Source organism: Bubalus kerabau, chromosome 1 (genome assembly GCF_029407905.1).
Source record: "Bubalus kerabau isolate K-KA32 ecotype Philippines breed swamp buffalo chromosome 1, PCC_UOA_SB_1v2, whole genome shotgun sequence".
Classification (NCBI taxonomy): Eukaryota; Metazoa; Chordata; class Mammalia; order Artiodactyla; family Bovidae; genus Bubalus; species Bubalus kerabau.
This window is the reverse complement of record NC_073624.1, coordinates 218,959,513-218,982,637: the sequence shown is the minus strand read 5'-3', so window position 1 is coordinate 218,982,637 and position 23,125 is coordinate 218,959,513. Positions and strand designations below refer to the sequence as shown.

The following is a 23,125-nucleotide window of genomic DNA, read 5'->3' as shown; positions in this document are numbered from 1 at the left end:
TTTAATTACTTAATCTCACTGTAATAATCCACCAATTTACTCCCAGCTCTAATTTCTTTTTGCACTGTAACCCGCTCCTTCCAAATTCTCATTCCGACCCAAGTTCCTCTTAAACAATTTCATGCCTCTACAGCTAGCATGATATCATTCCAAAATAGTATCAAGTCAGATAACACGTAAGTGGAACTGAAAGGAAGAATCAAAGTAAAATACATTCACATCCACCCTCATCTCTCTTAGCTCACAACCATAATGGCAAATCTTTAACTTCATAGCTAAACATACGTTATTAGGAATGAAAATATACATGAGAAACATACTGTATGATGCATTAAAACATACACGTTTTTCTACTCACAAAACTATAAACAAATATGAAAATATCTCTTTAGCTTTACAGCAGGGGGCTCAAATTCCTGCTAAATGGTTATCTCTATAAAAGGAACATGATACTTTGAGACTGAACTGATGGCTGATAAGTTAAAAACAATAAAATGTAACTGTCAATTAGTTTACAATGCAGACATGTAAAAGTTACCACATGCACTTTCTGTACACAAAAAAGGCAAACTAGGAAAACTGAGACAGACTGCTCACAGTCAGCAGTACAGGTTGAGAATATAGCTGGTCTTCTACCCGTGACTCAATTGTCTATAGAGCCTACTACTTGGCTTCTCTTATTAGCCAAGATATAATGGACATGGAACTTAAGAGAACGCACTACTACTGTTCCATCAACCGTAAAAACAGATCTGTCAACAAGTCCATCCCCTGGCATTTCCCCCTAACTAAGCTGGGGATAAAAGTTAAGCTCCTCTGGAGTTCAAAACAAGAACAAAGGGCAACTGTAAATAAAGTAAACTAAAAACCACAGTTCTACATTAGAACAGGACAAAATAAAGGCCTTCTGAAGCAAATACCTTGAGTAAATTCCCTCCAAAACAATCTTAACTTATAAAAAATTATGGGGAAACGACAGGCTAGAAAAGTGTGTGTGGGTGTACGAGAAACAGACACACACATACAGACAGGAAAAGAAAAAAACAGAGAGAAGGCTTATTTTTTCTAACTTAAGCCTAGGAAACATGAGATATTATGAGAGATTATATTGCTCCTTTAAAACAAAGGATGTAGCTATGTTAGTGAATATACACTTCTCCCCTAACACTGTCTGGCATAGAGCAAACAAGATATTTGAACTTGGTCTGAATCCCAGCTTGGCTATTTGGGGTAACCCAGGTTGCTTCCCTGGCGGCTTAGAGGATAAAGCATCTACCCACAATACAGGAGACCCAGGTTCCATCCCTGGGTAGGGGAAGATCCCCTGGAGAAGGCAATGGCACCCCACTCCAGTACTCTTGCCTGGAAAATCCCACGGGCAGAGGAGCCTGATAGGCTATAGCCCATGGGGTCATGAAAGGCTGTTGTTGAATCACGCGAATACACCGGGATTCTTGGCCCCCCGAGGAGAAGAATTCAATCCGGGGCCAGAGATGAGGCTTGATCGCTCAGAGCTTTTGTGTAATAAAGTTTCATTCAAGTATAAAGGAGATAGAGAAAGCTTCTGACATAGGCATCAGAAGGGGGCAGAAAGAGTACCCGCTTGCTAGTGTTAACAATGAGGTTATATAATCCAAAGAATGTCTGGAGGTTGTAAAGACCTCATCAGACCTACTCCCATAATTTACATTTTAAGATAACAGCAGGTTTAATCCAAAGACTGTCCTTAGGCAGGATACATTATTGTTATATAATCCTAAGGAATGTGGAGAAAGAAAAAAGTTTGTCCTTTCTTCTTCCTTGATAATTCCAGACCCCTCTCTCCTTGGGGACCCCCCTAGACTCCCTATCAACCTGCCTAGGAAATGACTCTCTCAGTCACAAAGAGTTGGACATGACTGGGTGACTTCACTTCAGGTTGCTTCAGCTCTGTTTTCTCTTCTGTAAAATCAGAATACTATCTCCCACCCCCACTGGGCTGTTTTGAAAATTAAATGAGGTAATAAATACAAAGCTCAACAATTATTTCTGTGCCCCTTCCACTTTCCCACCTACCTTCTCCAATTCTTAAAACTATTCAGAACACTGTCATTGCTCTCACATCAATCATTTCTTAATTTTCAGAAATAAGGTCATGTTAGCAAGTTTCCTAAATGATGAAGGAAAAATTGACTTTTAATTTGTAGTGATGAAGCAGTAAAAGAGGTGCCTCCTTCACTCCAGTCTCCATAGTGCAGAAAGTGGTAAAAACTGATCCTTTTGTGATAACTACAAGCAAAGCTATAGTTACCCTTGCTGGGGGCTTCCCAGGTGGTACTTGTGGTAAAGAACCTGCCTGCCAAAGCAGGAGATGTAAGAGATGCAGATTCAATCCTTGGGTTGGGAAGATACCCCTGGAGATGGGCATGGCAACCCACTCCAGTATTCTTTGCCTTGAGAACCCCATGGACAGAGGAGCCTGGCGGGCTACAGTCCATGGGGTTGCGCAGAGTCGGACATGACTGAACTGACTTAGCATGCATGCACGGCTGGGTATTTTAGCTTCTCCATCTGATTTTTAGAATTAAGAGAGGGAGAGACCCCAGGGGAGGGGTAAGGCGGGAATTAAGCCAATCTGAAGTTCCTCCAAGTTTGTAAAAATATGTCATCTTCCTCATATATCCTATTTACAACTTCTCATCCCCAAAAGCCCATGCCATACCATAAGAATGGCTTCCAATCACAATGCCATAGCAGAGGATACCAAGTCCTCAGAAATTTAGCTATGGAAACATCTCAAGGAGACTCAAAAGATAAAGTTATATTTCTATTGGATAAACATCCAAGGGGTTCCCTGGTGGCTCAGAGGTTTAAGCTTCTACCTGGAATGCGGGAGACCTGGGTTCGATCCCTGGGTCAGGGAAGATCCCCTGGAGAAGGCAATGGCAACCTACTCCAGTACTCTTGCCTGGAGAATCCCATGGAGGGAGGAGCCTGGTAGGCTATAGTCCATGGGGGTCACAAAGAGTCAGACACGACTGAGCGACTTCACTTCACTAAACATCCAAGGAGACTCAAAAGATACAGTTATATTTCTCCTAAAAACAATACTAAGGTTTGGGTAAACTCTGGGAGTTGGTGATGGACAGGGAGGCCTGGCATGCTGCAGTCCATGGGGTCGCAAGGAGTTGGACACGACCAAGAGACTGGACTGCACTGAACTGAAGGATACTTCTAATATGTTCCTTGGCCAGAACTTTTACTACCTTTAGGTCCAGAAAAAAAAGAACTCTGCCAGCCCAGCAAAGGAACATGGTTTATCTTCTGTAAATTACATAATCCACCCACTTCAGGTATCTTTATTAATGAAAAAAAAAGAATTTTTTAAAATTTCTATCTTAAATCACAGATATACAAGAATCTGTATGCACAATAAGAACAGAAATCACGTGTTTACATCATTAGGGTGGGATGGGGGAGGTGTTTCAACATACATGAAAATACTAACACAGGTGGTTTATCATCAGGTTGTATAGCACGATGGGTGATTATTTTCTACTCTGTGTGGGTTTTCTTTTTGAACTTTCTAAAATGAATGTATTTTTAAAGAAAAAAGTCTTCAAATGATTTTAAAATGTAAAATATCCTTAATTCATGTTTGTGACACATGAAACTCAGGTTTTCCTAAAAAAGAGTAACTTAAAACACTCCAAAACAGCCTATATGCAAAATTTCTTTTTTTAGAAGTATAAAAAAAAATCCCATGGCTACTAGTGTCAGTGCAAAAAAGGAAAATTAGCATACATTATGAAATAAAAGCTTCGTAAAATCAGCTATCTTGAGAAGCTTATCCAAAATATGGAAAAGCAAGGAGTAAAATAAAGAGGGGGCCCATTTGCAGCCCCAATCTCACTGTCATTATTTTTTGTTGAGTTGCTGCAGGACAAGTTCAATTATTATACAGACCTTAATAGACATTTCTTAAACAGAACATTTTATAAAAGCATATTTTATCAACTGCCAGATCCAAAAAAAAAAAGGTATTTTAAAACATCCACCCAAATATGCTTTTGAAGCCCAACAAATACAGTTCAGTGTTAAAACAACAGAGGTGTCCAGGAGAAGAGTTTAAAGCCATTTATCATCTTAAAGATGTTCCAATTATTTATTCATTTCATGATCAATTTCATGACCATATGTGGAATTCCCCCTCTCCCACTAATTTCCTGGATGACTTGCTCAAGTCACTTTGATCTCTTCATTTCAAAATGATTTTAACTGGCTAAAATTTTTCATCCTCTCAGATATCTCATACTATCCTTGTTAACAATGTTCAGTCTTTAAAACTGCCCTATTTATTACACTCCTTTTAAATTTCTGAAAACTGACTAAAACTCTGGTCATAACAATATTTAAAGAGGAGTCATTAGTTTTCCGGTTCAAAATAACTTCCTTAAATCATATTACTCCATAGAGGGTATTATTCAGCCATTAAAACTTATGTTATAGTAGAGTACTTAAAGATACTGAAAGTTGTTCAGGATCCATTAAGGGAAAAAAGTAAAATTAAGCAAAACATAATTCTACCCATGTCAGTACATTCATCAAAGACATGGGTGTAGCTATGGCTGATTCTTGTAGATGTTTGGCAGAAAACCACAAAATTCTATAAAGCAATTATCCTTCAATTAAAAAACTAAATAATTTAAGTGGCAAAAAAAATGCAGACTTCCCCGGTGGTCTGGTGGCTAAGACTCCGCACTCCCAATGCATGGGGCCCGGGTTTGATCCCTGGTCAGGGAACTAGATCCCACATACTGCAACTAAGGCCAAATAATGTTTTTGTTTTTTTTTTAAACTGGAAGGGTCTAGATTAAAATATTAACCATTGACTTCATCTATGGGTAACAACAAAACTATAACTGATTTTTAGTTCTTTTTTTGCTCTATCAAAACATGTTAACGGGAGAAAATTAACTTTTGCTAAAGGAATTTTTTAGTTCTACCCAGAGCATCCAGAGGAAGAAGAGGAAAAAAAAAAACCCAAGCAACCAACATCACAATTAAGTCTGTTACAAACAGCCCTGTACTTAACAGATGAGCATTTTAACACAGTAGAAAGCAAAAAAAAAAAAAAAAACCAACCCTAAATTTGAAATCCTAGAACTTCCCTATCACAGGATTCCTAATTCTTGAAAGTTACTTTTTTATCACTTTAGTTCCACTGATAAAACTTACTTTATACCAAATTTTCTAAATTTATCTGATTAAAGGATCTCACCAAAAACTGATAACTGTTTTTATTTCTTTGTTATCATTCTACCAACTTTCTTTTTATAAAATAATAAACTGATAGGACCAAGTCTTCATAAAATTATTTGCCAACTTCAAGATAATCAAGGACTAGCATGCATTTTCCAACCTGTCCCAATCCCTTCCCCCCAGTCCTCAAAATTTTTAAATTCATTTTCCATGATCTGGTAATAGAGTAAGACATCTTCCATGCTCTTCAATGAAGACAAACTGGCAGTACACTTGCAACGAAAAACAGATTTTATAACATAGTACTTATGGGAAGGAACCAAATGGTGGAATATATCTGGCATAATTCACACGCCCTATGACACTCAGATGAGCATGAATAAAACACTTAATCCTCTTCGCCTTCACCTTTCCATTCATCAATGAGGGATATTCGGCAAAAACCACAGAGCCCTGAATGACAACTCCAGAGTTATAGAAAAACTGACCATGATTCGAAGAATTTCTGACAGATGACATTTTTAATGGCGTCTCTTTTCATTTTCCTGGGATGCCATTTTTAATCCACAAAACTGTTTATCTTTAGAAAATCAACCCAGAATACTTAATATCATGTTATTTAAATACTATAAGTCCATCTGAATCAGTTCAGGGAACACCTAGAAAAACTCTCAAACTATACCCTTCTCCATCCACTGTGGGTAAGAAAAGGAGTTTTGAATTTCTACTTTTTCTACTAGACAGAATGGATTTTTTTAAAAAATTAAAATAGAGTACCACACATATTCATGTTCTCATTTTCCTTACTAATTCAAGTGTGCCCTGCTGCTATTCAAAAACACTCCAAAGAGAGGCACTTACTTCCTGATTACACATTCAAATAAATGCATAACATGCATTTCAACTTGGAATCACTTTCTTAAGAAATTAACTAGTAGAAACCACTTTTCTATATCATGGTTGAAGTCAGGCCAAAGTCAAAAATTCAGTACCTAACTTCCTCAGCTACACTGTACAAATATATTAAGGCAGGAATGTTATCTATCGACTGTATCTTAAAAGTATTATTATCCTGGTTAGTACTATTATTTTTGTGAGTTTAACAAGACTTTGGAGAAGGCAATAGCAACCCACTCCAGTACTCTTGCCTGGAAAATCCCATGGACGGAGGAGCCTGGTAGGCTGCAGTCCATGGGGTTGCTAAGAGTCAGTCGGACACGACTGAGCGACTTCACTTTGACTTTTCACTTTCATGCATTGGAGAAGGAAATGGCAACCCACTCCAGTGTTCTTGCCTGGAGAATCCCAGGGACGGGGGAGCCTGGTGGGCTGCCGTCTCTGGGGTCCCAGAGAGGCGGACACGACTGAAGCGACTTAGCAGTAGCAGCAGCAGCAGCAACAAGACTTTAAAAAAGGGGAGGAGCAATTTCAAAATGACAGGAAACATCAGAATTTAATAACTTCATTCTCCTTTCCTCACTCTCAAGATGGCTACACCGGAACCCAAGTCTCTGCAAAGTAGCACATGCTCACACAAAACAGTGATCCAGGGGTGGACAGCATCCCTGACACATCCCAAATGCAAGAAAATACAGCCTTCACCCTCAAAGGCTTACCATTTAAGTCAAACAGATAACTTTAAGACATAAAACACCTGGATGACAACCAGTTAATGATTTTTTGTAATTTATATTTTGCTTTTCCTGCTCAAGTTAAATGAAGAGCAACAGAAAATGGATTAAATAGAGTAGAGGAACAGGGGTCAATAATGAACAAGTTTTAAATTAATCACAGTCCTCAGGAACATATGAAGGGTAGGAATTGGTAACCCTTTACACAACAGATACAGCCATCACAGGATCACACACAAAGAGACATCCAGAAAAATAAGCAGTGAAAACAGGATGAAAAATCTACTGAGATAGCAAGGGGAAAAGACAGGATAACAAATGAGAAAGCAGAACTTAAAGCAAGAGTATGAGAAAAATCAGCAGATTTCTTGTTAAGTTTAATGAAGAAAGTGATTACACTAATCTGGAAACCTAATTAACTTAAATTTAATCTTTTTCAAAATGTTAAATGTTTCTCTGCTATTGCTCTTCCATAGCATCATTAACACTTTTTGAAGCCCGTACTCAATATTCCAGGGTAGTAATACTCGTCATTTTTCTCCTGTGAAAAATTAAAGAGCCCATGTATAAGATCCAGCTCATGATTCCAACCTGAATAAAACCACACTAACAGCACCAGACAAATTAAAATGCAGTCTCTCTCACACACCCACACAAAGCTCCTCGAAGCTATGTTTCAAGTCTTCACATCATGAACTTAGCAAGCCCAGACTTCACTCTGTCTCCTGTCTACCTCTCAAATCCTACTCGAAACAGTCACTGACAGCTGCTTTGTCCTGATCACATCTGCCTTTTAACATCTATCTTGCAGGCTGCCTATATCAGATGTGGGTACATCAGTCTAAAGCTGTCAACATCTGCACTGGACAGGAGACCAATTTTCACCTCCTTCAATCTGACTCTAGTCAGTTGCCAGGGAGAAAATTATGCCTCAAGAGCCTGACAGCTTGTGCTCAATATTCTTTTGTCGGGGATAAAATACATCATTATTTTCCCTAAAACTGCTTTGCCAAGATTTACAATAAAATAAATACACACACACATACGTACAATCACACACATATACCTGTGGGTGCACACACATTTCTCCATATGTATATACCATTTTCTCCCTTTATACAAATCATTCACACACATAACAAGGAAGAAGGCCTCTCTGTCCTCAATTTCACTACATAATTACTATGATAAATAAAAGAATGTCTCTTAGTATCAATTTAAAACCCTCACTGCCTATCCCTTCTTTATGACAATGTCCTTAAAAGACAATTTTATCAAGTAATTCTGTACTTTCAAGATTTAAAAAAGCTAAGAAGACATTTGTGCAACAAGTCCAAGTCACCAATGAACTATAACTGCTAAATCACAAGAAGGTGGTAAACTCAACAGCTTTAACTATTGTTTTAGAAGACCAATAAACACTGCTTTCTTGCTCTAAGTGACAAGACACGTTCTACAGAAAAGACAGTTCCTATAACAAATGCAACTAAGTACTGAACAACACTGACTGTTCTCATAAGCTAAAGTCCTTCCTCTACTCAAGGATAACGGGCTTGCATTATAATCAAAGTCTACCTGAAAAGGAATTATGATCCCAAAACCAGAACTGGAAAAGTCTCCAAAAAAATCTTAACACAAATACTGCCTGACATAAACAGACACAAAAGGTGGAAAACTATAAGCCAAACATTAAAATGTCTGCTTTCTGTTTACTGAACAAAGACATTTAGTAAAAAAATTTACTTATTTTCACCTTCTATCCATTTAGAGAGAAGGGGTATGTACGTGTTACTATTAAATGTTTTTCCAATATTAGAGAAATTTCCAAATACTGGAGAGGATTATTACAGTGAATTATCTAGATATTTTCATGTTGTTCACCATGTGAATAATAACACATACATGAGAGGTGACCTTAGTAGCAAGGCAGTCATGGAACAAAAATCAAAACAAATAATCTGTGAGGCAGTAAGAGCCATGGATTTAGCTGCAGTCTTTGCTCTATTCAACAGAACTCAACCACCTTTTCAAGGACTACCATAAATCAGATCCCACCATTAAAATCACTACAGACAGACACAATCACGTCTTGATTCTCAACTCCAAGTTAATGCTACCTCTGCATACCAATAGACTAGCGATGAGAAACCTAGAAGATTAGCATCTCCGGGCCAATAAGCCAAATCTCAATTTTTGAAAACCTGGCAGAATTCAAATCAATAAGAAAAATAACAGGGATTCAACAAATCTGCAAAGGAGCACTATCATTTATAAATACTTATCACTGCCCTAGAGACTCTCACAAGCACCATCATGTTTCAGATATATTCATAAACACAAAGAAATGGTCAACATCAATTACTGCAAATAATGCAAATTTTAAAAAAGAAAGTAGCATTTTATACCTCTAAAGACAGCAAAAAATATTAATGGACTATCCCATTACTTTTCAAGAAGGATAATTTGTTTTCATTAAACATCATATTACTATTATATGCTGTGCTCCTTTGGAGAACGGGGAGCTCCCACATTCCTTGTGTCCTGGGGTGAACATGCTAAATAATCTCCTTTGGCAGTAGGAAGTGTTTCAGTGCTGAACATGACCAAAGCAAAGCTAACCAGTCCCCTCCATGACTAAGATATAAACACTAAGAAAAGTTTTATCTGCTGGGATGAAAAAACTAGTACGACCACTTCCAACTAGAGGTGGGCATCTTATCCAATATGTATATATGGAAATAGAGGTAAACACAAGGAGACAAATTTGATGAAGAAAGTCACGCATCCTTGCAGTCAGTCACATCTGGCTATGCTTGAACTCTGGATCTACTCCTGGAATTGCCAAACTAAAACTTGTAAGAATTTCCCAGGTGGCTCAGTGGTAAAGAATCCACCTGCCAAGCAGGAGACACAGGTTCAATCCGTGGGTCAGAAGATCCCCTGGAGAAGGAAATGGCAACCCACTCCAGAATTCTTGCCTGGGAAACTGCATGGACGAGGAGCCTGGAGGGCTACAGTCCATGGTGTTGCAGAGTCAGACACAATTTAGCAACTCAACAACAACAAAGACCCCAAAAGTCCCTTTTTGTTTAAACAAGTTTGAGTTGAGTTTCTGTATCTTGTAATGGGTGAGGTTATATGAATATTAAGCAATATAGACAGATATAACCCCATATGTGCTGGGCTGTGCTAAGTCGCTTCAGTTGAGTCTGACTCTTTGTGACCCTATGAACTGTAGCCCACCAGGCTCCTCTGTCTATGGGATTCAAGAATACTGGAGTGGGTTGCCATGGCCTCCTCCAGGGGATCTTCCCGACCCAGGGATCGAACCCGTGTCTGTTACGTCTCCTGCATTGGTAGGTGCGTTCTTTACCACTAGTGCCACCTGGAAGCCCTACTAGAGAACAATTTAGAACATTTTGAAGTCCTAAAATCTAAGTCCCTGAGGAAACTTTCTGAATGGTTAGATGAGTACACATATATTGGAAACTCCTCCAAACTGTACACCAATCTGTATACTTTGCTATATATAATGTAAATATATACTCTTCAGTTCAGTTCAGTTGCTCAGTCGTGTCCGACTCTTTGCAGTCCGACTCCATGGACTGCAGCACGCCAGGCTTCCCTGTCCATCACCAACTCCCGGAACCTACTCAAACTCATGTCCATCATGTCAGTGATGCCATCCAACCATCTCATCCTCTGTCGTCCCCTTATCCTCCCCGCTTCAATCTTTCCCAGCATCAGGGTCTCTTCAAATGAGTCAGCTCTTTGCATCAGGTGGCCAAAGTATTGGAGCTTCAGCATCAGTCCTTCCAATGAATATTCAGGACTGATTTCCTTCAGGATGGACTGGTTGGATCTCCTTGCAGTCCAAGGGACTCTCAAGAGACTCCAACACCACAGTTCAAAAGCATCAATTCTTCAGCACTCAGCTTTCTTTATAGTCTTTCTTTCTTTATATACTCTTAATGTTTTTTTTAAAAGATCTGTGCCCCTATATTCCTACTCCAGGAATCTTAAAGATACAAATTTTTTAAAGGGAAAACATTGTATGTGTAGGGTTCACTGACAACAGCATTTTTATATCAAAAACATAAAAATAACTAAGTCCAATAACAGGGAAATGATACAACAGAAAGTATATAGTTTTAAAGATTATAAATACCAAGGTTATAGTAAATCATAAAAATAATGCCTGTAATTAGTTTAAAATTTTTAAAAGAAAACAGTAAAATGGTATAAGCTAGAAATAAAATGCATATATGTAGCCAAGGAATTAAAAAGAAACAGAAAACTAAAAAAGACTATAATAACCCCCCAAAAATGTAAATCTAACAAAATATAGAGGATATATTTATTGTATATATACATGCTGCTCAACACCAATGAAGGAAATTTTAAAAAGATCTAAATAGATGAAAATGTATTTTGTTCATAAAAGACTCAGAGTAAAAATGTTGACTCTCCCCAAAGTTTAATGTAATCCCTATCAAAATCCCAGATTTTCTATAGACAAGATTATCTAAGATTTATGTGGAAAAGCAAAAAGAAAAAACTAGAATAGCTAAAACAATTCAGAAAAAGAATAAAGAGGGAGAAATCACTCAACCCAATTTTGAGACTCATAACTACAGCAATAAAGACTGTGAGCATTGGCTGAGGGATAGACACATAGATAATAGAACAAAATAGAGAACCCAGAAATAATCCCACACAAGTACAGCTTGACTGATTTTTTTTCCCCAGCTGACTGATTTCTAACAGGGTGCAAAAGCAACTCAATGAAATATTCTTTTCAACAAATGATACTGGAACAACTAGATGTTCACAAAGGAAAAAAGAACTCAACCTAAACCTCACATGCTATACAAAAATAATCCAAAATGAGCCCGAGTTAAAAGTAAAACATAGAATTTCTAAAAGAAAATAGGAGAAAATCTTCATGAGCTAAATAAAGCTTGTTAAAGAATTCTTAGACATGACACCAAAAGCATGATCCATACACTGGGAGAGGGGAATCAATAAATTGGACTTCACCAAAATTAAAAACTTAGTATGCTATTTAAAACTTAGATCTGTTAAGAGGGTGAAAAGACAGGCTACATCCACATTACGGAGTACTCACAGTATACCTGCCTGTAATTAAAAAGCTACATTGGAGGGCTCTCAAGGGCAGCATGTTGAGTTGTGTGTGTGTGTGTGTGTGTTGGGGGGGGGGGGGGGAGTGGGGAAAACCAATCTCAAAAGATCATACATTGTATGATTCCATTTATACAATATTCTTGAAATGACAGAATTAGAGATGGAGACAGATTAGATGCTAAGGGTGAGGGATGATGGGGAATGTAAGCAACATGGGTATGACTATAACAGGTATCAAGAGGGAGAGCTTTGTGGTGATGGAATAGTTGTATATCTTGTTTACAGAGGTGGCTGTACAAATCTTCACAAGTTAAAACCAGAGAATTGCTGTGCCAATGTCAATTTCCTGCTGCTGATATAGTACTATAGTTCCATAAAATGTAAGCATTGAGGGAAACTGGGTAAATGGTATACTGGACTACTCTATACTATATTTGCAACTCCCTGTTAATCAAAATTAAAAGTTAAAAAAAAAAATCTGTTACTTAACTTTTTATTAGTGTAAATAAACACTGAAGCAAACAATGTAACAGAATTTTTCATTTGACAGAAGACTGCACAGCAAAATCTGAGTGGCTCTAAGTTGATGAGAGTATGTTAATGTTAGGTAATTCACCTGGAGTTTTTAGTAGCACACACTGCCTCAATATATACCCTAAGTGATTAATGTCTGAGGAAGATATTTTAATTTTTCACATACCAGGTCCCTCAGCTTTATCTATAAAGAGCAGCCGTCTATACAGGCCAAGCTGGCAGTAAACCTGCATGCCTGTGTGCGTGCGCTTAGTTGCTAAGTCGTGTCCAACTCTTGGCAACCGCATGACTGCATGACAACTGGCCAATTCTCCCTTTCCATGATCTGTCGCAGCAGTCCCTTCCTTAACAGCACCATCTCACCTCCCGCGACCCCAGTGGTTTCCTGACTGTTAGTCCAGCCTCCAGGCTCTCCCCCAACCCCTTTAAGGCTTCCTGTACACACCTGAGAAACTAATCTTCCCTAAACACCATTTCTTTTCATAGTCCATGTTATCCAGATGGTAGAACTTCTTAAAACAGGAACAAAGTTAAGGAGACATATTTCAGTTTAATTTAAGAAGAAAAAGGCGTTAAAAATAAACACAAAGCCATGTTGGAAAAAGCTGCTTCCAGAGGTGCGAATCCTGTGTCACTAGATATATTTAAGTATATGGGAACCTGAACCTGGGAGACCTATTACAGCCACAGAACTCTCTAACTTGGTATCATTTCCCTGATAGTTCTCCCTTCTTCACTTAGCATTCCAAGCCACCTCTAAAACCTAGCTCCAAGCTCTTTTGTATCCAACCTCTCCTCCCAGCACTCCTCTCCAGTCAGAGCCTTTACTGTTCCCTGTGCACATCTTGCTTTGTCTGCTGCTTTTCTTATCTGAATGACTTTTTCTCCCTCCCTTCTTTTACCTTTCAAGATCCAGTACACCTTCAGGAAGATTTTCTAATCCCGTGCGTACGTTCTTATTCCATTCCATTCTTTGCATGCTACTCATGCTATTAATTTTTTATGTCCATATGTCCTGATTATAAGCTCCAAGACAAAAAAAAAACAGTAAAAACAGCCTCCTGTCTGCTAGAAGACAGTCTCTCTCTCCTTTTTTAATATTATTTTGGCCACTCTGCACTACATGCTCAATCCTAGTTTCTTGACCAGGAATCAAACCCAGGCCCCCTACAGTGGAAGCACAGAGTCCTAACCAATGACCCTCCAGGGAATTCCCCAAAACAGTCTCTCTTCACGAGAGACCGCACATGGTCACCCAACCCTTTCCCCACTCTGGCCTAACACAAGCTTCTCCCCAGGAAATCCACTGTTGTGAACCTACAGCTCACCAATCATCTACCCCTTTGCTGAGAAGAGTATCTTTAGAAGCCGTGTGAGAATATGAGAATACACAAAGGTGCACCTGAGACTCTTGGGACCTTCTCCCTCATTCACCCAGAAATGCCCATGAGCTGTAGGGAAGAAGTTACTGATGCAGCAGCAAGTCTCTGTTCTTGGCCTTTGAGATCTACTGTAAATTGTAGCTAATGGATTAAAAAACACTGTTCTAGTAGAAACCATTCCTCATCACTTAACTTCCTATTTATTACTATCATCACTGGTCCTCCTTTTTAAAAGTCTCCCCCCTTTTCAAACAAGTGTCAATTAGGCTTTCCCATCTCTGCCTCTTGGATGTCCCCTAACCAGTTAAGAGCCCTCTTTTTCTCATCAGAGCCCTATTCAAGTATCCATGAAATACTTTTAGATACTCTTTGCAACACATAGGTATTGTTAAAGTATGTATGTATAAGGAAAGGCTGCTAATGGGTATGAGATTTATTTTGGGAGTGGTGAAAATGTTCTGGAATTAAATAATGGTGAAGCTGCACAACTCGGTGAATATACTGAAAACCACTGAATCGTATACATTTTAAAATGGTGAATTTGTGTAGTGAATTATCTCTCTTTTTTTTTTTTTAAAGGTAAGATTCTCCACCAGTATCCCAGTACTTACATTTGGCACTGGGGCGAAAATATCTTAATTTTTAAGAAACACCTTTTCTCACATACTTCTTGGAGAACATAGTCAATTACCTTCCTCAAACATTTAAGTGCCTATCATAGACAGGCACCATGATAGCTGCCACAGAAAACAATTGCCAGACCATCACAGAACCTATGCTGCTAGAGCCTAAGAGGGGAAGATAACTAGCTATGTAACTATCACTGTGCCAAGAGCTAGGAAGAAAAAGTATAAAGGTAAGAATGACCTAATCAGAGTGGGAAATGTGAGGGTGGGCAGGGTCCCCAAAAAACATATCTCTAAGAGACACATGTAAGCTTCAGCCCATATCAGGTAGTTAACAACTAATGTGGGCTGACAAGCAGTACAACAAAACCCCTGTTTCACAGGGGTTTGGAGGCCATGCAATTGTTTACTGGCTCCCATTCACCACAGGAGACTCACCTGGTCTTGAGGTAAAGCAACCCTGCATTTATGTATGTGTATGTTTTACCCACTGACAGTGTTATGATAAGGTTTTAGTGTCCTCACAAATGTTTGTGTTTATTATTCATGTAATCAGGGGCAAATACAAAAAGAAAATTAAGTTATGCTGAAAAACTGCATACATTCAAGTCTCTGATTATTAATGATTGCACAGAAGAGCACAGACAGAGCTTATACAAGCTCAAAAGATATAGAAGGTTCAATTTTTGGCTCAAAAGCATTATAAATAAGAACATAAATCAACTATTTATTCGAAGACAGTAAGCTCACACCTTTAACCCTAGATTAGAGGTCAGCTAACTATGGCCTGTGTGGGTCAAATCTAGCCAATCCACCATTTTCATAAATAAGTTTTACTGGAATATAGCCATGCCCATTTGTTTTTACACTGAATAGCTGCTTTCCCAACACAACTGCTGAACTCAATAGTGTTAAGAGAAACCTTATCGCCAATAAGGTCTAAAATCCTTACTACTTGGCCAACTTGTACTGGATGACAGTAGCCCACACTGATTCAGAACAAAAACATCTTTTTATACATCCTTCAGCAATTTAAAGATGTTCCAGTGGATAAGCAACAGACTTGAAATGCAAAGAACTCTACTTCATTAGTCAATCCACCATGGAGTTCTTGATAAATTTTAATTACTCTACATTTTATATACCAGTAAAATTCAGAGCAGTTAGGTCAGAGTTTTCCATAAGTGCTCAGGATTGCTGAAAGCAGGCCTGGGAAAGGTTTTTGTATTAATTATATATTCCTGCCCAATAAATTACCCCCAAGTAAGTATCTTAAACATTTATTATCTCCCCAAGTTTTCTGTGGGTCAGGAATTCAGGGTTGGCTGGGGCTGCCATCATCTGAAACTTAACTGTAGTTAGATATCTTCTAAGGTGGCTTGGTTACATGCTTGGTAAACTGGTACAAGAGACATCAGTTCCTCTCCACAAGACCTCCTGAGTGTCCTCATAACCTAGCCAGCTTCCCCTGGAGTCAATAATCCATGAGAAAGAGATAGGAAAACACAACATTCTCCTTAGGACTTTGCTTCGAAAGTAGATAGTGTAACTTCCACACCACATTCTATTTCTTTACAGAACTAAGAGTCTTTAAGTACAACACATATTCAAGAAAGTCAAAGTTAGGCCTCATTTTTTAAGGAAAAGGTGTTAAAAGAATCTTCATATATTAACATCACTTCAGGGTTTCAAATGATGAGCAAACAGCTTCAACAACATAACCTACAAGGTTTGGTTGACTCAAGAATCTGTGCTTAACCATTATCATACCATGTATTTTGTTCTATTTGTCATAGGAGAGAGACGGTATCACTATTTGTTAACATTCGCCAAAGAAAAAAGTAAGCCAACAGAAGAAAGGCAAAGTACTCCAGTTTTTCACATCTGACACAGTAACAGTGATGGGAGGCAGTTATACATTTGCTTTAGTTTTAGTTCTGTTTTGTTTTCCCGCAAGGAGAAGGAAAATTATGGAGACGAGATCATGAACAGATCAAAAATAATTGCAAAGTTGTACCGGAACAGATAGCATTTATGATTCAGTGCCACATAAAAAATTTTCTCAGATACAAACAATAATAACAGAAACTGAAATTTAGATGTGCATTCACAATTGGGAGGGGTGGGGCTGTGCTTGGGAGGTGGGAAGGTGTATTATATCACAATTGCTACAGATGTGTATCAGAGTAACTTCTGGAACAAGGAACATATATAGTAGGGGGAAAAAGTTATTTGTTACAATTCAACGTATTTTGAAAATAAATGTCTCTGTAGACCCATAAGCACTTGACCAAATTCACCTGTTAATACTGTGAGTTTCATTAGGGGAAGTAAGAAGACCAAGGAAGCAAAACTTTCTCACAGAGGGCAGAGAAATAACAGTCATCCTGATTTCCTCAGCAAAAAGCTCAAAAATGGTCCTGAATCAGACAATTAAATCACTTTAAGTTCAATCAAAATTCACTCTGCCAGGTTGAACAGTTTCCCTCCAAAATTGAGATCCTCCCAGAATCTGTGAATGTGGCTTTATTTAGATACAGGGTCCTTGTAGATATAACCAAATTAAGATGAGGTCATCCTGGATTAGAGTGGACCCCAATTCAATGACTAACATCCTCTTAAGAGGGAACTTGGCAACACAGATACATGGAGAGTACTATGTGACAAAAAAAGCCAGATACTGGAGGGACCTGTCTACCTGTCAAGGAACACCAAGGACTGCCAGCAACAAGCAGAAGCTAGGAAAGAACATGGAACAGTCTTCAACTAAGGCCCCAAGAATGAATCCTGCTGACACCTTGATTTCAGATATCTAGCCTCCAGAATACCAAAAAAATAAATTTCTGTTGTTCTAAGTTACCAAATTAGTAGTCATTTACTATGGCAGCCAGAGAAAACTAACACATCCACTCAGCTAGGATTATTCAACTTAAGTAATCTCACCATTTTCAGTATTAGAAAGATTTATTCACAAACTCAGAACAATAGGAGATAGCATCTCCATTTAATGCCTTACCCTTTTTGGGTACTGTCACAGGGATGAATTTGACACGTCCATTGAGTCAGTGATGCCATCCAGCCATCTCATCCTCTGGCGTCCCCTTCTCCTCCTGCCCCCAATCCCTCCCAGCATCAGAGTCTTTTCCAATGAGTCAACTCTTTGCATAAGGTGGCCAAAGTACTGGGGTTTCAGCTTCAGCATCATTCCTTCCAAAGAAATCCCAAGGCTGATCTCCTTCAGAATGGACTGGTTGGATCTCCTTCCAGTCCAAGGGACTCTCAGGAGTCTTCTCCAACACCACAGTTCAAAAGCATCAATTCTTTGGCGCTCAGCCTTCTTCACAGTCCAACTCTCACATCCATACATGACCACAGGAAAAACTATAGCCTGCCCCATATATTTCCCATCAAATTGTGTTACAACATTCCTACAACTATTACTTAGAACATTGGAGAGAACTGGATTCAGTTTCTCCAAAAAAGATGTTCGTTAATCACTCCTGATTAAAGCTTAAGCCAGTACAACTTAATACATTTCCAATAAGTGAATATTTGTAGTTACTTGAGCAACTGGCAATATATAAGAATGAAAATATTGACCACAAAGTCACCTTCAAGGATTATTTTTCTAAAAAAGCCTGGCTCTCCCCATACAAAAAGTGGTATTGACCTACCTTGTTTTCGAACATCTTCTACAGCAGCCACGAGCTCCTCCTTGAGAAACTGACTCTCCTTTGCAATTTTATCCCCCTTCTCCAAGAAATTCTCAGTTGCTTGTTCAACAGATGCAGCCAAAACATGGGCCTTCTTAGAACGACCTCTCTTCTTATTAGAGGGCCCCTTGCTATTGGTGTTTACCAAGGTTGTAACCTAAAAGTTTCAATTTTGAAAATTAAACTGTAGCCAACTAAAATTAAAAGAAAAAAAAAAACACTAAGAGTAACATCTTTACAGATAGCAAGAATAAATTACTCATAGTAAAATGAAACATCACATTTATGAGAGTCTAGTAAGTATTAACAAATAAGATAAAATTCTCTCCATATTTTAAAATATTCAGCAATGATACACCATATTTAGTTTCCAAAATAATTTAGCTATCTCAATATGTAAGTTAAGATTTATAATGAATATTTTAACTTCTCAAACATGATCATTAGGCTTTTAAGCTTCATTTTACAGATTAAAAACTAACAATAAACAAATTACATGTTTCTATTATGTCATCAAGAAGTTTAGAAAGGCGTTAACAATGAATTTTGGAGCCCAAGAAAATAATTTATTTATAATTTTAAAATATTTTATATCTATATTTAAAATATCTTTATTTATATTTAAAATATTTCTTTTCTTGAGCTCCAAAATCACTGCAGATGGTGACTACAACCATGCCACTACCTCTCATTTTTGTGCTCGAGTACAATGTCTGTCTCCCTCACACTCACACACAGACACAGACACGTGCCAAAATGCTACATGTGCACAGCAAGCTGCTAACACTTTAATGAAATGTCATCACACTGTGATATTTGTATTTGTAACAGAACATACCAAACCTACGCTCTCAAATTAAATGACCTTCTAACTGATGCTGGACAACAAAAGGTGTATTAAGCAGGGTGAACAGACTTAATAGTCAAGGTTCCATATCCTATCTTTCTTAGAAATAATTTTAAGTATTAAGTGGTGTGCACTGCATACCACTAGCCCCTATTACTGCCAATCAAGACTGAAGAAAATGGCATCAAATATATTTCTAAAAGGCTAAATGAATCCACACATAAATATTTAATTATTAGTGGAGCCAAACTGTCTCATTACTATCAGCCTAAACTCAACCACTCAAATTAAGGCTTTGAACTAAACAACTGTGCCCTGTGTTTATTACCCAGGCCTACTATTATGGAACCATATTATAACAACTATGTATTTGTTTGCAGATTCTTACCTGGGTAACAAGAGGCTCTAACAGTCTTTCAACTGCCAGAGTCCTGATCTCTAGACTTTTGGGGTCCCATTTGAAGTTTATGTTGCCTGTGTGGACAGCAGTCATTTCTGAAAGAGAAACAGCCAGTAAGGCAAATATCAAACACACATATGAAACATAAAAAATTTTCTCTTACTCAAGGACTTTTTTACACCAGGAAAGTTACAGTCACCACAAGATGAAAGAAATTTTACCCGCCTGCACATGAGGGCCCAGTAACTCTTACAACCTCTTACACATAAGATTTTGAGTTTACAAACATTATGGGTACTACAAGAAGGCATTCCCAAATCATGAGCTTTTCCCCTTGGGCTTCTCTGGCACCAAGGCACTTCTACCTCCAGTTTTTTCATACTAACCTAGAATCGGGATGAAAAGCTCAAGGAAAAGAAGGCTAATACAGAAGACGCTGATTTGTCTTATTCCGCAATGGTTATAACACACTATTATCTAAAAGGTAAACCTCACTTCATTTTCTGATGGATTCTTAGAGAATATCTTATCTTACTGTATTAAAACCTAACACTTCAATCTACTGTCTTCTGTACCTACAGCTATTATCACTCACAGCCTGAAGAAATTTCAAGTCACACCTAGTCAAGTATCACTGTATCACTGTCAAGGTAAACTTCTATTAGACAGAGGTCTTAAGACTAAGGGAAAAGACTTCAGCCATAATACCAAGCAGTTGGTGTTTGCTTCTAAAAGCAGTGCCTCAAAGATTAAACAGAAAAACAGGTGAGGTATGTAGATGAGGTAAACACTAAACAACCTGTTCATAGAAATACAAATCTTAAAAGGGTGCATTCTTATGAATTTTTACCTCTTGATTTTCACTCTAAAAGAAAAATGAAGGTCCATGGACAAACCTGGGTACAATGATGTTTACAAAAGCACTATATATAGTCATTAAAATCTGGAAACTATCTATATTTCAAAAAATAGACCACTAAATAAATAAATCACAGAACCAATCACAAAATTGGATACTGTGCTGCTCTTAAAAAACTACAGTAACAAAATTTAGGAACAAATAATAGTATTCTCACTGCCCAGGTCTTTATTTCTATTAAGTACTAATGCCTTTAAAAAAAAAATTTTTTTAAAAAGGTATATTCCAGGTCTGATATATCCTATCATGCAGAAAGCAAGGAAAGACACAATGATTAACAAGAGCATATTAAAAAGATACAAGAACCAAGGGCTCCACTGGCTAAATTCACAAGTTGAATATCAAAAAGATGACTGTAACTGCCTATTAGCTATCCTATGACCATGCATGGTCAGTCACCTCAATTGTGTCCAACTCTTTGCAACCCTATGGACCATAGGCCACGAAGCTCCTCTGTCCATGGGATTCTCCAGGTAAGAAATCTGGAGTGGGCCGCCATGCCTTCCTCCAGGGGATCTTCCTGACCCAACCCATGTTCTCTTGCACTGCAGGTGGATTTTTTACCTCTGAGCCACAGGGGAAGCTCTAAGGATCCTCAAAAGGAAAGAAAGGGGTAAGAAAATTTCTGTACCATAAATGTACAATAGAATTAAAAAATGACCATTTTGTAAACCCCAATGTAATAACTGATTCAAACTAGGACTATCAATGGATATTAACACCATTAGGTGATGGACTACTGGGGAACAGACTATCTGTAAGGTGCCAAACTATCACCTGACAGGTTTCACTTCTATAATTACAAAGGGGGCAAGACATATCTTTACAACACTGAGATCTAATGGCCATCTCCTTAAGTAACAAAATTTAGCATTGCTAACAATGCAACTCTGATATTACATGCCTCACATGCCATGCCTTGGCATGTGAAGTGCCCTATATGAAGTGCCCTATATTCCCTAAAAAGTATTCTTAATGAAAAAAAAAAGTTTTAGATGTTTTTCAAGAGCCCCAGTATTATATAAACTGAGCAAAGTTAATTGTCCAAGAGAAAAATGAAAATTAAATATTTAACCTGAGTCTAATGAAGCCTCTGCATAGGGATTCTAAGCCTTTTTCAATGCAGGGATCCCTTAAGCAGTCTAGTGAATCTTATAGACTAATGTTGTCTGGTAGAAATATAATACAAGCCACCTATGCAATTTAAATTTTTCTAGTAGCCACATTAAAAAGTAGAAAGAAACTAATGAATTTATTTATTTAACACAGTATATCCAGAATATTATCATTTCATTATGTAACTGATTTTTTAAAATTACTGATTACATAAGATAGTTTAAAAGTACTAAGTGTTGGAAATCTAGGTGTGTTTTACATTTAAGGCATATTTACATTCAGACAAGTCACCTTTCCAGTGCTCAGTAGCCACATGTGGATAGTGGCTTCAGTACTGCACGGTGCAGCTACAGACCCTTTCTCAGAATTTTTTTTTAAATGCATGAAATACAATTCAAAAGATTACAAAGGAAACATATATATTGAGATTTAGCTATCAAAAGCAATATATATGCTCTTTATTAACATACTAAATAAGATGTCAAGAATTCTGATAACTACTTCAAAGTAATAATGAACACACACTTTTTCAAGATAGATTACAATTACTTCATGTATGAAAAGCCCTGAGATTCCTACTGTTGGGACAAAGTTATAGGTTCAACTGAAGTTGGAGTTTGTTTTCTATTGTTAATAATAAATTCCTATTAATAATAACAAAGACAAAACTTTTCCAATCCATATTCAGTGCAGGTTCAAAAACCCTAACCTGAACTGAATTTCACAGAAGTATATAAGGGATACAGATGCATGTTAAATACCACAAGAGAACAGACAATTGGAATATAAGGCATTCTTATAAAACAATGTGGCCTTAACTCTTCAAAAAGTCAATATTGGGGTGTGGGACATAATTTAGACTAAAAGACTCAGGAGACAAAAGAATCTAAACCAACACACATATCTCATTTGGATCCTGGTTTGAAACAAAAAACTATTAAGAAGACATTTGTAGGAAAACTGGTAAATTTTTATAATAAATATTATATTCACTGGAGGAGGAAATGGCAACCAGCTCCAGTATTCTTGCCTGGAGAACCCCAAGGACAGTATGAAATGCATGCTTGGGGTCGCAAAGAGTTGGACACGACTTGGCGACTGAACAACAATAAATTAAATTATATTATGGAATTAATGCTCAGTTTCATAGCTGGCTTCCCTGGTGGCTCAGGGGTTAAAGCGTCTGCCTGCAATGCGGGAGACCTGGGTTCAATCCCTGGGTTGGGAAGATCCCCTGGAGAAGGAAATGGCAACCCACTCCAGTATTCTTGCCTGGAGAATCCTGTGGACAGAGAAGCCTGGTGGGCTACAGTCCACGGGGTTGCAAAGAGTTGGACAGACTGAGCAACTTTAACTTTCACTTTCTTTCTTTTTTTCTTAGGTGTGATAATGAACTGCAGCTATATAGAAAAAGGACTATTTTTAGGAGATCTGTACTGAAATCTTTAGAAATCAAATGTCAGGATGACTGCAACTTTCAAATTCAGCAAAAGTAAACATACACAGAGAGACCACAAATTACTTAAAAATATTCATAACCATTAAATCTAGATGGAGATCGTGTGAAGTGG

The 23,125-nt window shown here is 37.8% G+C and overlaps 1 protein-coding gene across 3 annotated transcripts in view; it reads right to left on the bottom strand.

The window, feature by feature from the left end:
* CTNNA1 (catenin alpha 1) overlaps positions 1–23,125 on the bottom strand; it is a 329,686-nt gene that overhangs the window by 133,958 nt on the left and 172,603 nt on the right. For all 3 annotated transcript variants that reach the window (XM_055554916.1, XM_055554907.1, XM_055554917.1), the window contains 2 exons: positions 19,508–19,614; positions 18,234–18,429 (listed from right to left, as the gene is read on the bottom strand). In XM_055554916.1, the coding sequence (XP_055410891.1) occupies positions 18,234–18,429; positions 19,508–19,612 (301 nt within the window). In that variant the 5' untranslated portion in view covers positions 19,613–19,614. The remainder of the gene's footprint in view (positions 1–18,233; positions 18,430–19,507; positions 19,615–23,125) is intronic.